General features: G+C 38.7%; 1 protein-coding gene across 1 annotated transcript in view; it reads right to left on the bottom strand.

The window, feature by feature from the left end:
* Nucleotides 1-14,401, bottom strand: part of mrc1a (mannose receptor, C type 1a) — a 134,725-nt gene that overhangs the window by 41,488 nt on the left and 78,836 nt on the right. The window contains exons 15-20 of the mRNA XM_048610831.1: nucleotides 12,675-12,819; nucleotides 11,163-11,204; nucleotides 8,769-8,926; nucleotides 8,602-8,666; nucleotides 6,462-6,562; nucleotides 4,079-4,221 (exon numbers count right to left, since the gene is read on the bottom strand). Of these exons, the coding sequence (XP_048466788.1) occupies nucleotides 4,079-4,221; nucleotides 6,462-6,562; nucleotides 8,602-8,666; nucleotides 8,769-8,926; nucleotides 11,163-11,204; nucleotides 12,675-12,819 (654 nt within the window). The remainder of the gene's footprint in view (nucleotides 1-4,078; nucleotides 4,222-6,461; nucleotides 6,563-8,601; nucleotides 8,667-8,768; nucleotides 8,927-11,162; nucleotides 11,205-12,674; nucleotides 12,820-14,401) is intronic.

Genomic DNA, 14,401 nt, shown 5'->3' on the forward strand with positions numbered 1-14,401 from the left:
CTGACGAAGGGTCTAGACCCGAAACGTCAGCTTTCCTGCTCCTCTGATGCTACTTGGCCTGCTGTGTTCATCCAGCTCTACACCTTGTTATCTAAAGAATGGTATGTGTCTTTCTTTATAATATATTGTAATGGATGTACCTGACTGGGTAGTAATTCTGCAATGGACAGGAAACAGCGAGTGGGAATAATGGGCTCTTTTTCAGGTTGGCAACCTGTAGCCAGTGGGGTTCCATAGGGAACTGTGCTGGGACCGCAACTGTTTACATTACATATACTAATGACTTGGAGATAGGAAGCGAATGCACCGTAGCCAAATTTGCAGATAACACAAAAATATGTGGAAAGGATAGTTGTGAGAGGGATACAAATAATTTACAGTGGGATATTGGTAAGTAAGTGGACAAAAAGTTAGCAAATGGAGTATAATGAGAAATTGTCAATTTTGGAAGGGAAAATAAAAGAACCTAGTATTATTTAAATGGAGAAAAACCGCAGAAAGTTGCAACACAAAGGAGCTTAGGGGTGCCCGTACATAAAATACAGAAAGCTAGCATATAGTATTGGAGTGAGGAAGCCTTACTACAACTGTACAAAGTTCTGGTGAGACCACATCTGGAGTCCTGTGAGCAGTTTTGGTCACTTTATCTAAGGAAACATATTATTTCATTGGAGGCATTTCAGGGAAGTTTCACTGGGATGATCTCTGGTATGGATGGATTATCTTTTGAGAAAAGGCTAATCAGGTAGGGACTCTACTCACTGGAGTTTAGGAGAATGAGAGGTGAAACATATAGGGTTCTTAACTGGCTTGACAGGGTAAATGTTGAGAAAATGTTTTCCCTCATGGAAGCATCTAGGACCAGGCGGCATAGTTTCAGAATAAATAGGTGTCGTTTTAAGATTGAGATGAAATTGAACTTCTTCTATTAGAGGATTGAGACTCTTTGGAACTCCTGGCCAAAGAGAGCTGTGGGGACAAGAGACCTTGTGTATATTTAAGGCTAAAATAGATAGATTCTTGATCAGTGAGGAAATCAAGGGGTATGGGGAAAAGGCACAAAAGTGGACATGAGGACTGTCAGACCAGCCATGTTCCTATTGAATCATGGAGCAGGCCCAAGGCCTGTTCCCTTTTCTATTTCTTATGGTATCATGGTCTTAAATGCATAGTCTAAAAACAAATATTTAGGCCATTGCAATCAGAAACTTTAAGCTTGATTGTACAGCCTACTCAACATCTTTGTGTCTTGATACACACGTGTTCTGAAGTAGTTATTAATTCCAACATAAGTCTTATTTCAGTATTACAGCACTCAATCAATTCTGCAACTAATTAAATAATTGCAGTGAAGCATAATTTAGACAAATCCCTAAGTGCTGAAATGTATCACTGCCCAAACACTTTAAGTTAGATTAATATTTCAGCAGGCAGTTTATTCATAGCCCTTAAAGACATTCTGTTTGGATAGCTTTCTCCAGGGCTTCAACCCTCACTGCTGTAACTTTGGAGGAAGAGACTAGGAAATTGGTATAAATGGTAGTAAAATTGTCCAGTGAGCGTTTTGTCTGTTAAACATTTGATGTGACATTATTGATCACTACATATGTATACATTGACAATGGTAGTATGGTCGTATGTTACTGCATTAGTAATTTCAAGGCCCAGCCTAATTCTCCAGAGATTGGAGTTCAACCTGTAGCATTGCAGCTGGGAGACATTTAAATTTCATGAGGTCATAGATCTGAAATCATTAATAATGATCCTGAGATCACCAGGTTGTTGATAAAAATAAAACGTGTAATTCACTAATGCCTTTTAGAGAGGAAATCTGCCACCCTTTCTAATTTGTCTCGCAGAATGCACTGTGCTTGTTAACTGACAGAGTCCTCACCCAGCATCATTTAAAATATATTTTCAGCAGGTGTTGCTGGTTTGTGGTCAAAAGCAGAGAATTTGGAAGTCTACACACACAGCATCAACAGTCATTCCTCAGTTCACCATCTTAATGATTTTCCCAAAATGTTTAACAAGCAAGTCAACATGATAGTTATTGGACCAGTAATCCAGAGCCTGGACTAATGCTTCAAAGGTGAGTTCAAACACCATCAGACCAAATGGAGAAGTGAGATTCAATTTATTAAATCTAGAATAAAAGCCAGTCTCGGTAATGGTTACCATAAAATTACTGGATTGCAATAAAGAGGCATCTGGTTCACTAATGTCTTTTACGAAAGGAAATTCGTCATCTTTAAAGTCTGACCTACGCATGATTCCATGCAATGTGGTTGACTCCATACTGTCCTCTAAAATGGCCTAATAAGACATTCAGTTGAACTCATCTACTGCAGACTTCACACTTTGAGAGTACTCACACCAGATTGACTCAGCAGTTCAAGAATGCTGCTCACCAACAAGGGCAGTTCAAGACGAGTAGTAAATGCTACCTTGTCAGTGTTGCTCAGATCTCAAGATCAAATAACAAAAATAAAAAGCTTAATATTATACTTGATTCCGATTGGCATAATTTCCATATTCATAACACAACAAACAGACTCAAGTTCTAAGTTCCTAGATTCATCTATAGTCATACATCCATTTTATGTGAGACATTTTCTTGGTCCCAAGGCAGTGGGCTCAGAAGCAGGGTAAGTGCAAAAATGGAAAAGCCATAGTAGGAAAGTTCCCTAGTACGTTCCCAATATCAGGGACCATTCTCAGCTGCCAGCCGGAAAGCAGGTTAGCTGCCCAGTCCACAGAAGTGGATAGTCAACTTGCATTATTAGGCCCCAATTAAGAGCTAGTTTGCACCATCTCTATCAGTTTGCTTTTTGCAGAAGTTACCAGCTGAATGGCAGCAGATTTACACCATCAGGCCATGGAGCTATCAGAGTTGGAGGCTGGAAGCCAACAAAAAAAAGCCAAAATTGTGGAGTTTGCACATTCTCCCCATGTCTACACGGATTTCTTCGAAGTGCTCCGGTTTCCTCCCACAGTCCAAAGATGTGGACATTAGGTGGATTGGCCATGCTAAAAATTGCCCCGTCGTGTCCAGTGATGTACAGGCTAGGTGGATTAGCCATAGGAAATGCAGGTTTACAGGATAGGATAGGGGCATGGGTCTGGGTGGGCTGCTTTTCAGAGGGGCGGTGTGGACTCGATGGGCTGATTCTATGATTCTATGATGATAAAACATTTTAGTCTTAGCTGGTATCTATTGATTGGAGGGGTTTTCCTTCCAAACCATTTGATCACTATTCTAGATTCCAGCTTTCTCCCCATGATGTGCAGACTAACCACAGTACCTTCACATTGAAACAACTTCAAGATTCCTGACCTGTTTCAGCAGAGCCCCCTCTCCTGGTATGACTCCTGAGAATCTTTGATCTGCTGGTCTGTTGGATTTCGGCCAGCAGCATTGAGCCTGTCTCCAACCTGCTCATCTCCCCAGTCCTTAATTGGACAGCAAGCCCAGAGATGGACAAGTAGGAGACCTCCAGCAGGAATATTTTTCCACTGGTCTGGGTCCCAGTATATCAGGGCTCAGAACACCAACTCAGGGTCCTGCAGTTTAGAGAAAATCCAGCCTTGTATGTCTGATGAATAACTGAGGTAAGAGCTTAAATGATGCACATGTGAGATCTGAATACAGTTTGTACATATTAGAATGAAACTGGTACTCATCAGCAGCACAAACTGATTTACCCTCTCACTTAACATCACAAAAAAGTGACATCATGATGCACCCTGCTCACTTTGATTTAAACATTCAGTCTCAAAATCCATATGTTCTCTCAGTGACTAACAAATGGATCCTCAGCAAATCAGAGTGCCCAAAACAGCACCAAAGACTTAGCAGGTGCTCATTCCTCTTGTAACTCCCCAACTTCTTTCTGCAACTTTCTTACTTTTATCTTTCACTGATATTTGGCATTTGGATGTCACCAGCAAGGGCAGGATTTAATGTACATCTGTCCTTCCCTAGGTGATGAAGAGTTGGAGTAAGTGCAGCTTACTCTATTTCATCAGTGACCCACTGAATGTCTTCTTAAATCTTCACAGTTTCGTAAACAAATACCTTCCTTCCAAATGGAATCCAGTCTTGAGTGCATCCTCCTGGGCCAGGAGCTTCAGTGGGAGCAAATGTTGTGTTGATTGAACTGTTACTTCTTTCGCATATGAAAGGGAATGGATGCCCACAGTTCATGTCATTCCAGAACCCTTGAAAAAAAGAAAGGGGTACTTTTACACTTAGGACCAAAATGTACTTTCATCAACAGGTTTGTCATTCTTGAACGGGAATATTGAAGTGAAGTATGATAGTATTTATTTTTCCTCCCACTCATGGCCATGAAGATCATGATGTGTTCAAAGATTCAATGAGTCACATGGATATGTTCATGTTTTCATTTACTACTTTCTTTCACAAAAGTCATAAAGTCAATATGCCACAGAAGAAGGTCAAAGGCTCCTTCAAGTCCATGCAAACTCCCTGTACAGCAAACCAGTCATTCCTTCTCCTCCATTCTATCACATAATCCCTCAAGGTTTATTTCCCTCAAGTGCCTAATCAATTTTTTTAAAGTTATTAATCATCTCTGCTTCTACCATGCTTGTATGGAGTGAGTTCTATGTTTTTAATACTTGCTGCATTACAAAAATGTTCTTCCACCATTACCCCTTCATCTTTTGCCTAAAACCTTAAAATTTTGTCCTGTAGTGCTTGTGCTATCAGCTAATGGAACCAGTTTATCTTTGTCTACTGCTCTACATTACGTTGTACCCTGAATCAATCTCCCATCCACCTTAAGATAGATTTTAAGCTTTCCCAAACCTATCCTTATAGCTAAGGCATCTCATATTCTTCCTTAATGATGCTTATATATAAGCCTGAGGTAGACCTTTGGCTTCTCATCAAATCAAGGTCTATGGGGAGTCGGCAGGCAAGTAGAGTTAAGTCAGATGATCAGCCACAATTGTATTAATAATATAGAAGGCACTGAGCCATATTGTCATAGAGTCACAGAGTCATACAGCGCAGAAAAGGCCCTTAGGCCCATCGAGTCTGCACCAAAGTAACTGCCATTAAAGGTGCGCTAATCCCAATATTTTGCACTTGTCCCAAATCCTTGGTCTCCAATTCTTATGTTTTGTATATTCTTAGATGTGGCAACCAGCGCTGGACACAATATTCGAGTTATGACCTAGCAAAAATTTTAAAACAATTCAACATAACTTTGCTGCTTTTGTATTAAATATCTTTATTCATGAAGCTCACAGTTGTCTTCAGAAGACTTCCAAGCCATTTCTTTTCCCTGTTGATGGTCTTTTTGCCCTCTTTAAGTCATAGAAATTTACTGCAAGTAAGAAGGTTATTTGGCCCATCAAATCTGCACTGGTCATCACATAGCCTAATGCCACTTTCTAGCTCTTGGTCCATAGCCTTGTAGGCTATGTCATGTATAGTGAAACTCCAAGTTCTTTTTGAAAATGTCATGAGAGTGTCTATTTCTACCAGCCTTTTAGGCACAGAATTCCAGACTACCCACCATAATCTCCTCAAAACCCCTCTAACTTCTCAACCTAAACCTATACCTTCTGGTAATGGGGCCCTCAACAAGGTGAATGCAGCCTTCTTATCTGGTTTATCTGTACTTACTTTGACTAAAATCCCCAGTCTAGCATGGTATAATAGGCAGTAAGGTTCCGTCTTCAGTCCTGATCCATCACGATCTATTTCAATCCAGCCCAAGTGGATGACGGTCCTCCTTAAATGTACTTTGCCAGCCCATCTTCTTTCCCCTCTCCAGCATGTCCATTCTGTTGCAACTTTGGTAAGATGTACATCCAGGCCCCAAAACAGATGTCCTGCCTATCTCAGTCACCTCTCTGTCATGATGCTGGTAGGTTTCTTTGACCAGTCCCATATAGCACTTCATCATTTTATACACTTCAATTAAATCTCTCCTCAATCTCCTCTGTTCCAAAAAAAACAACTCTAGACTATACAAACTCTCATTATTACTAATATTCTCCAGTCCTGACAACATCTTCATAAATCTCCTTTATATCTTCTCAATAGAATGGTGTCCAGAATTGAACACTTTTTTCAGCATTTTCATCATATTTTTAGCATAACCTCCCAGCTCTTACATTCTTTGCCATGGCTAATAAGGAGACATATCCCATAGACCTTCTTTGATAACCTTCTTCCCCTTTACTAATGCTTTCTTACACTCCCACTCGCACCAACGCAGCCCAATTAGTCTAGCCCTCTCCTTTAACATAACGCTACTGGTCCATGCTCTCCAGGTACTGTTCCAGCTCCCAAGATGGCAAAAATATATCTCGAAATACTCATGCAGTTCAACAATGGAATTTGACTGTCTCATTAACAAATATTTCATCCACACCCAGTAAGTGTATGGTAAAGTCTGAAATCAAGCACGGTATTTTCTTACCCAAGTGACTATACATGGTAACACAGTTCTCATCATTATTTGCAAAATTTGGTTCATGATTCTCCCAGGCAAGATAATCCACCGGGGTATTGTCTATCCATCTGGAAAAACATTTCAAAGACGATAGTGTCACTATCTCAGAAAATATCAGCCATTTACTTCATTCTACCTTATAATATTTGACGTATTTGCAGTCTTCTAAATGAGGTTCCAATTGCTTTCACCCTTCTTGTGAAGTTAAATTGAAACCCATGTATTCCATCCGTCAGCTGAAAACGTCAGTTCCAATGATATTTGCAATTATGGCATTGGCCTAAAATCCAATAATCCAACTGGTGATTTCCTATGATTGATGGTAGTAACGACAGTTTTTATTGCTAAACTCCTGTACTGCCTTTATGAGGTGCACTGTGTCAACTTTGACCTGCATTTGATTTCCAAAAGACAATAACAAAAACTGCTTGAGAGTTATCACGAAAGCACAGCTGGATACTGCAGTTGCACTGTAATTCAGTGTTAGTGATGCTTTGACCAGGTTAGAAGCAATGAATCAGCTCCCCTTTTATTTTACCTCCCTCGTTTGGCCACAACAAAGATAATTTTTTAAAAAATCTACTTTGATCTAGCTATATCCCATTTCAAAAAAAAAAGAACTATTTCAAAATTAAGGAGCCAACTACATGGTGTTCTTGAAAGAAAAGAATTTTATAATATACTATCATAAATATAATAAAACATAACATCAAACACATGCAAATATGGGCATAACTTTTGAAAAGGAAGAGTATATAGTAAAAAAGGAACCAATAAAAAATATGCAGTTTAAAAGTTCTGTGTGACCTTGAATTGTTAGATTTTAACCTGAGAACATATCTGTTAAATTGATGAGCTGTTCTCTTAGCATTAGCAAAATCCTTATATATTCTGGGGTTCTTGGAGAATTTACTTCATTACATGCTTTTTGAGAGGCTGAGAGAGACAGGGAGTGAGATAGAGCAAGCTTTCCAGTTCTGCTATCATGAAAACATCATTTTTCTGTCCATTTCATACAAAAGCAGTTGCTTGAAATACAGCATATCTATGTATTCCTGTGTTCAACCTTTTCATTTGGACAAGCCCAGCAGAGGTGGCGACATAGTGGTGTACAGTCCCAGGCCCCATGAAGTCTCATGGCATCAGGTTTAACATGGGCAAGCAAACTTCTCATTTAAAATACTTGCTTTGTTTTGAGTGGCTGCATAACCACGCTGAATGGGATAGACTTCAGATATAGCAACTCAAGGACTAGGCATCTGTGAGTTACCATGGACCATCAGCAGCAGAATATACTTCAACATCATGCCCTACAGGCTGGCATGTACTGCACTCTACCATCAAGCCAGGGGATCTGCCCTGGTTCAATGAAGCATGCTGGAGAGGACAAGCAGTGCCTGGCTTGTCTAAAAAGGAGGTGCCTTGTCTATGTAGTTTATAACACTGCAAGAGGTGCATTGATGCAGTGACCATGTAGCTTAGCCACTACAATAAAAAGCAGGAGGATTTGACTAATTTTAAATCCCTTCACTGGCCTGGAGCACTGAGACTGACTGTAGTTACCCAAATTGCACCTCGGTATAACTTCCTATCTTCAAGACTTCACGGAGATTAAGTATGATTATTGAGGTCTTCTTTAAGGAAGAAAATTTGCCATTCTTAACTGGTCTGGCCTGTACGTGACTCTAGACCACAGTAATGTGGTTGACTTTTTGCTTCCCATTGAAATAACCCAGCATGTCTCTCAGTTCCAAGACAATTAGGAATGGGAAACAAATACTGGTCTTGTCAGTGATGACCACATCTCGAGAATGAATTTAAAAAAGTGCTTAATTGTGAAGATCGATTATATGGTTTTATTTTCCCTATTTTCATGGTAACATGGATAAAGTTCTTTAAATCTACTGCTACAGAGAAAGTCCTACCCAACATCAACAAAAAGCTAATTCATCCCAGACCAGGGAACTAAGCACAAGATCTTTCAGTATCTTTGTATCTGCATCATAATAGGAAGCACACACACCCATTAAACGATAAAGAGAGCTAAAATCCCCAAGAATGAAATGGCAGGGTAAAGACAGAAAATATCATCTGAATATTCACTTACTTAATACTTTTATCAAGACCCACAAGCAAGCCAATGAAAAATTGAGTGTGAGGAACTTTCGAAATCTGCAATGATATTTTGGATTAATTTCCAGGTAATATATTTCAAGAAAGTATACAAATAAACAAGAAACAAATATAAGCATTTTCAAACAAAATCTCCATTACCTTTTTCCATAAAAGCAATCTTTCAGAAGCACTGTTAATTATAGCAAGATCGCCAAATCCCTTCCTGCAGAAAGCCCTCGCATCATCCCAAGACATTGCCTCGTGGTTAATGTAGTATTGTGAATCACCATTAACAAACCAGCCATCTACAGTGCTGCCTGTTAAACATTCAGGTTAGCATGAAGATTTACATAACACTCAGATGAGAGGCATATTATTGACATTGCATATTAATCGGACAGCAAGTGCTCAATGTATTTAATTTTTTTGTTATATGATTATAATCAAAATAGTTTCATATAGCCTTCAAATGATTCATGATAAGTGTCAATTCAATGCTTTTCTGGCTGCATTCCTTTGAAGCCAAAACAATGGCCAAATTTTGCTTTCAGCAATCAATATAATCTTCGGTGTTCATCCTGAGAGAAATTTTGCAGACTTGTCATCAGTGGTTTCTACTGATTTTTTTAACTGAGTCTGATCCAATGTGGTGCTATGTACAAGGCATTTGTGAGCAGGAAAAGCAAAAAGAATCACTGAAACACACAACACTGTAAACTAAGAAGCAAAAGCAGGAAACACAAATTACCTATTTGTACAGGAAACAAAACAATGGGAGAAGAGAAAAGAGATGAACAAGAAAAACAGATAAATTATGTTTTAAAAATATCTGCACCAGTCATTTTCTTTTATGGCAATGATACTGTGCACCTTTAAAATTAATTTTTCAGAGTCAGCATTGTTGTGCGGCAATCCAGGAAGGCAGCGGTGTTGTGGTAAAGTCGCTGGATCAGTAATAAAGAATCCCAAGCTAATAGTGCAGGAACATCGGTTTGAATCCCACTGTGGTAGATAGCAAAATTTGAATTCGATAAAAAATCTGGGATTTAAAGCTAACCTAATGGCAACTGTGGACTGATGGTTGTAAAAACTTATCTGGTTCACTAACACCCTTCTGGGAAGAAAATCTGTCAAGCTTGCCTGTTCTGTCTGTTATGTGACTCTCGACTCACTGCAATGTGATTGGCTCTTGACTGTCCTCTGACATGGCCTGATAAATCATTCAATTCAAGGAATAGTTGGGGATGGGCAATAAATGCTAGTCCAGCCACCAAAGGCTACATCCCACATAGAGAAAAAAATAATTTACTTGCTCCTAAAAACTGACTTACTCCAAACTGCACTAGCCCAAAAAGTTTTCAGTTGTTTCTCATGTGTAACTACTAGGCTCTTGTATAACAGTAGGAGTCTTGTGGCTCAGTGGCAGTGTCCCTACCTCCAAACCAGGAGGCTTGGGTTCACGTCTCACCTACTCTAGAGATGTATAGTAACATGAACAGGTTGGATAGAAAATATCTTAATGCCACTTCAGTGATCAATGCAAAGTATTTCATGGAAGGCTGTATCCTGAGGATGATGCACAGGTCTACAGAAGGATATAGACAGGTTAAGTGAATGGGTAAAATCTTGACAAATGAAGTACAATGTGGATGTGAGATATGCACTTCAGCATGAAAAATAGAAGAGTTGAATAATATTTAAATAGGAAAAGATTGCAGAAATCTACAGAAAAGAGGGACTTGGGAGTCCTCATCTATGAGTCATGAAAAACTCGCATCCAGGTTCAGCAGGTAATAGGAAAGGCAAATGGAATGTTGAGCTTCATTTCAAAGGGAATGGAACTTTTTTTTAATTCATTCACAGGATAAGGGTATCACCGGTTCAGCCAGCATTTAGTGCCTCCCTAATCGTTGAGAGTCGATCACATTGCTGTGGGTATGGAGTCACATATAGGCCAGACCGGGCCAGGATGATGGTTTAAAAACCGAAAGAACAGTTTTCCTTCCCTCAAGAACATTAGTGAACCAAATGGGTATTTTTTCCTGACAATCGGCAATGGATTTGTGGTTTCTTAATTTTAAATTTGTATTGAATTCAAATTCCATCATCTGCCGTGGCAAGATTCAAACCCAGATCTCCAGAACATTATCTGGGTCTTTGGATTAACAGTCCAGTGATTATACTACAAGGCCTTCACCTGTATAAAAATACAGAAACTTTGCTAAAACTATACAAGGCAGTCATCAGATGGCACTTGGAATACTGTGAACAGTTTTGGTGCCCTTATCTAAGAAAAGATATATTGGCATTGGAGGCAGCCCAGAGAAAGCTTGCCATGTTGATAAGTATATGAGCAGTTTTGACAATGGAAAATTGTAGGCACAAACATCAAAATGGGCCATAACAGAGGTTCTACATGAGAATTTGGTTTGTTGTGTTCTAGAAGTATCACCATGATATTCCACCCAGTTCTAACTACTTTGATTTAGTAATTAATAAGCAGTTTAATTATCAGTAAGAGTTAAAAGAAATTTTGATAAAGTGTTGACTCACCCTGTGAATCTGGATTGAAGGGTTCAGGCTTTACAGGTTGTCCTATGGAAACAAAATGATTTATTATTAGATATTAATTGAAGGTATTAGTTAATAAGTTAAGAATACTGTAGAGATAATTTTATTTTCTGAGATAATAACAAAAAATGTTGTTATTTTGACAGCTTTATAATCTTTTGATGGATTTTCTTGTTAATTACAATGGATTATAGAATTAATAGATTACAGATATGTGCATACTTAATCTTTAAATGTCAAATTACACTTCTCTCTTTCCCTCTTTCTTCATTGGCATACATTTGTCCTTAGTTTTCCTCTTCATGACTATCAGTGTTTTTCTTTTTCCATTCGTCACTTCTCAGCCATGCATTTTTTTCTTCAATCCTTCTGTCACTGCCACATTGCACAAAGACTACTCTTACATGAAATTATTTTGCCTATTGAAAACAAGAAACTAGAATTCTTGTTCCAACAAAGAATCCCTCAGCTATGCATTTGCCAGATTCACTTTAAGCAGTAGGACTTGATTTGGAGTGGCAGTGAAAGACCTACTGAATGTTGATTTTCATCAGCAAATACTGTCTGCCTGTGTGAACACATAATCATTAGAATGTATAATTAGCTAGAACTACTCCTCAAACGACAGAAAGCAGTTGCTGTAACCATAGAAAATCATTAATACTAAGTCGTCCTAAGCTTTCCTCACAATACTACTTTACGCTGTGATATTTAAAAAGCTAATACAGTATAAAACACAAATACCATCACTACACCAGTCACTATGGCAATAGAAGTGCTATTTCAAGTGACCTTAGGAAGGAAACAGACCCTAACAAAACTTCACTGCCGAAAATTTGTTAAACATTTCAGTTCTTTCACTCATGAGCAACCCCAGTGTAAATGCCATTCATTTAGTTAATGCCTAGAAGAATGAGCCAAATGGAAAACTCTTATCCCTGAATTATTTCTTTTGTCATCTTTTTCGCAAGTAGAATTAACATGTAAGCCTAGACCTTATTGACAGTGATTTCATTATAAGAAAATTTAAAGAGTTTGCACTAATTTTCCACTCTAATATTTTATTACAGTTATTAGCCCACATAACATAAGTCATGTTACACCTTCTTCCACGTAGGAGAGAGGATCGCCAATCACCAGTGATCTCAAATTGTTTTACAACTGATGAAGTATATTTTAATGTGTACGGTAGTCGTCATTGTAATGTAAGAAGTACAGTGGTCTATTTGCATGCAGCAAGCCCTCACTAACAACACCCTCACTAAGATCAGAAAATAGGGGTAACTCAGAAACAGGGATTAAATGTCCTTTAGTTATGAGAGATAATACCCTGCTGGAGGCAAAATCACAACAGCAAAGCCCAGGCTAAAGCATTCAACAACTCTTTCATAACTCATGCTTTCAACAATTACATTTCTAATCATTTCTAATTGAGTCTTAGATGTATTTCAAAATGACATAATACAAGCTGAGAAAACTTTTTTTCATCCTTGCCTTTCCTAATCTTGCAAATCCAATCATGTAATGCTTCACAATGTATGTCATTCCATTGCATTTCATAACCTGTTCCTGCTTCAACGCAATTCTCAATCCCACGAAACTGGTTGGGCTCTCCAGCATTCCAGTTCTGAAATGATACCTATAACAAAGACATAAATAGTTGCTGTTTTAACCTCATAGTGTTTTGAAGTACTTGGAAATAACATAGCTGAATTAACATAATTAAATGGTAAATAAAGGTAGTGTGAGATAACACCAAGTCAGTTTACTGTAACAAACCAAATCTGAAGTTAATTCTTTAAAAACGCTTGCTTTGAATGGATATTGCATGGAAAAGTATATTAAAAAAAATCAGTAACAATCAGAAAGAGCAGATGAGAGATGAAGGATGTTGTTACATTGCATTGCATTACTTCTCCGTTAAAGCAGGAGAGAGAAAAATCATTGTAAAATGGTTTTAATTCATAACAACACTGTAAGAACAGTGTGACTATCAGTTAAATATAGAATCAGATACTGGCCAAATACCAGGGTGAAATATGGCCTTCTAGTCAGTCCAGGCCACTACCCATATAATGACAGTGGACTGAATTTCTACAACTGTAACTGAAGCAGAATCTGTATGGGTAGGTGCTGAGATTGGAGGCCAGACTTTGGCTCTTTTCCACCTGCAAAAATCTTCAGTTGATAAAGGGCAATTGCATAATATACCCGCTCACTACCAGACAGGCTTCTGCTAAACAGCAATGATACCATTGCTATGCTTGCCACAGTAACCTAGCAACAGTGGGTTTAATAGATGCTTGTGTTTGCCTTGCACACAGAGTTGCTAAGTGCTTCAAAAGGGAATGTCACAGGCAGAAATTTACCCTCTGGTTCAAGACCCCAGATTGGGGTCAAATCAGGGTGACAATACTGGACTGGTGGGAAACAGCTCCTGGCTCTGATCTTCCTTGAATTGGGTAATCGTTGGCTGAATGACAAGTTCCCAACTAATTCAGGATTTCAGAAAGATCTTTGAAATCAGAGGGAAAATAGCAGGTCTTCAAACTCAGAAGGCAATGAAGCCAGCAGTTCAGCAGGAGCAAAATGTTGTCTCCATCTTGAGGTTTCTTCTCTGCAAACAACTTTCAAAACTTTAAAATTAAAAAAAAGCCCAGTAGCCAATTGACTATTGTAGAGAGGGAAACTCAATTGCAGCCTGCCACCACAACTAAAGCCAGGTAGAAGGAGTAGGCCTTAAAACATCCTGGGCAGATTATTGTTGCCAGTTTGCAATCAGACTCTAGCAGCTGGTCCCAATGCCTTGAGTATCCTTAAGGACAACTGAAAAAGCAACAGACCTCTGACAACAGGCCTTTTTGTGATCATTAAGAATCCTCAATTGGCTAGATGCTTCCTCGAAAGATGGCCTGTTGATGAGATGGTGCCAATAAACTTTCACACCAGCTGGCAGTGTGGTTTTTATGCCTGGTCACATCTCTATCTTCTCCACCAAAGGTTGAAGATCCTCCCCCAACATTTCAAGAGCAGTTTATTTGCAACTAGTTTATCAGTAATCACAATGTGGTGAAATGCTGCAGGGGAACTGGACTATTTTGAAACCATTTTTAAGAAAAAAAATAAATTTGAAACTTTTCAGCTAACGTTAGTGGCTAACTCATATCATGAGTTATTCATGAGATAGTAGGAACTGCAGATGCTGGAGAATCTGAGATAAC

The sequence above is a fragment of the Rhincodon typus genome, chromosome 2, assembly GCF_021869965.1.
Source record: "Rhincodon typus isolate 14 chromosome 2, sRhiTyp1.1, whole genome shotgun sequence".
In the NCBI taxonomy this organism is placed as follows: domain Eukaryota; kingdom Metazoa; phylum Chordata; class Chondrichthyes; order Orectolobiformes; family Rhincodontidae; genus Rhincodon; species Rhincodon typus.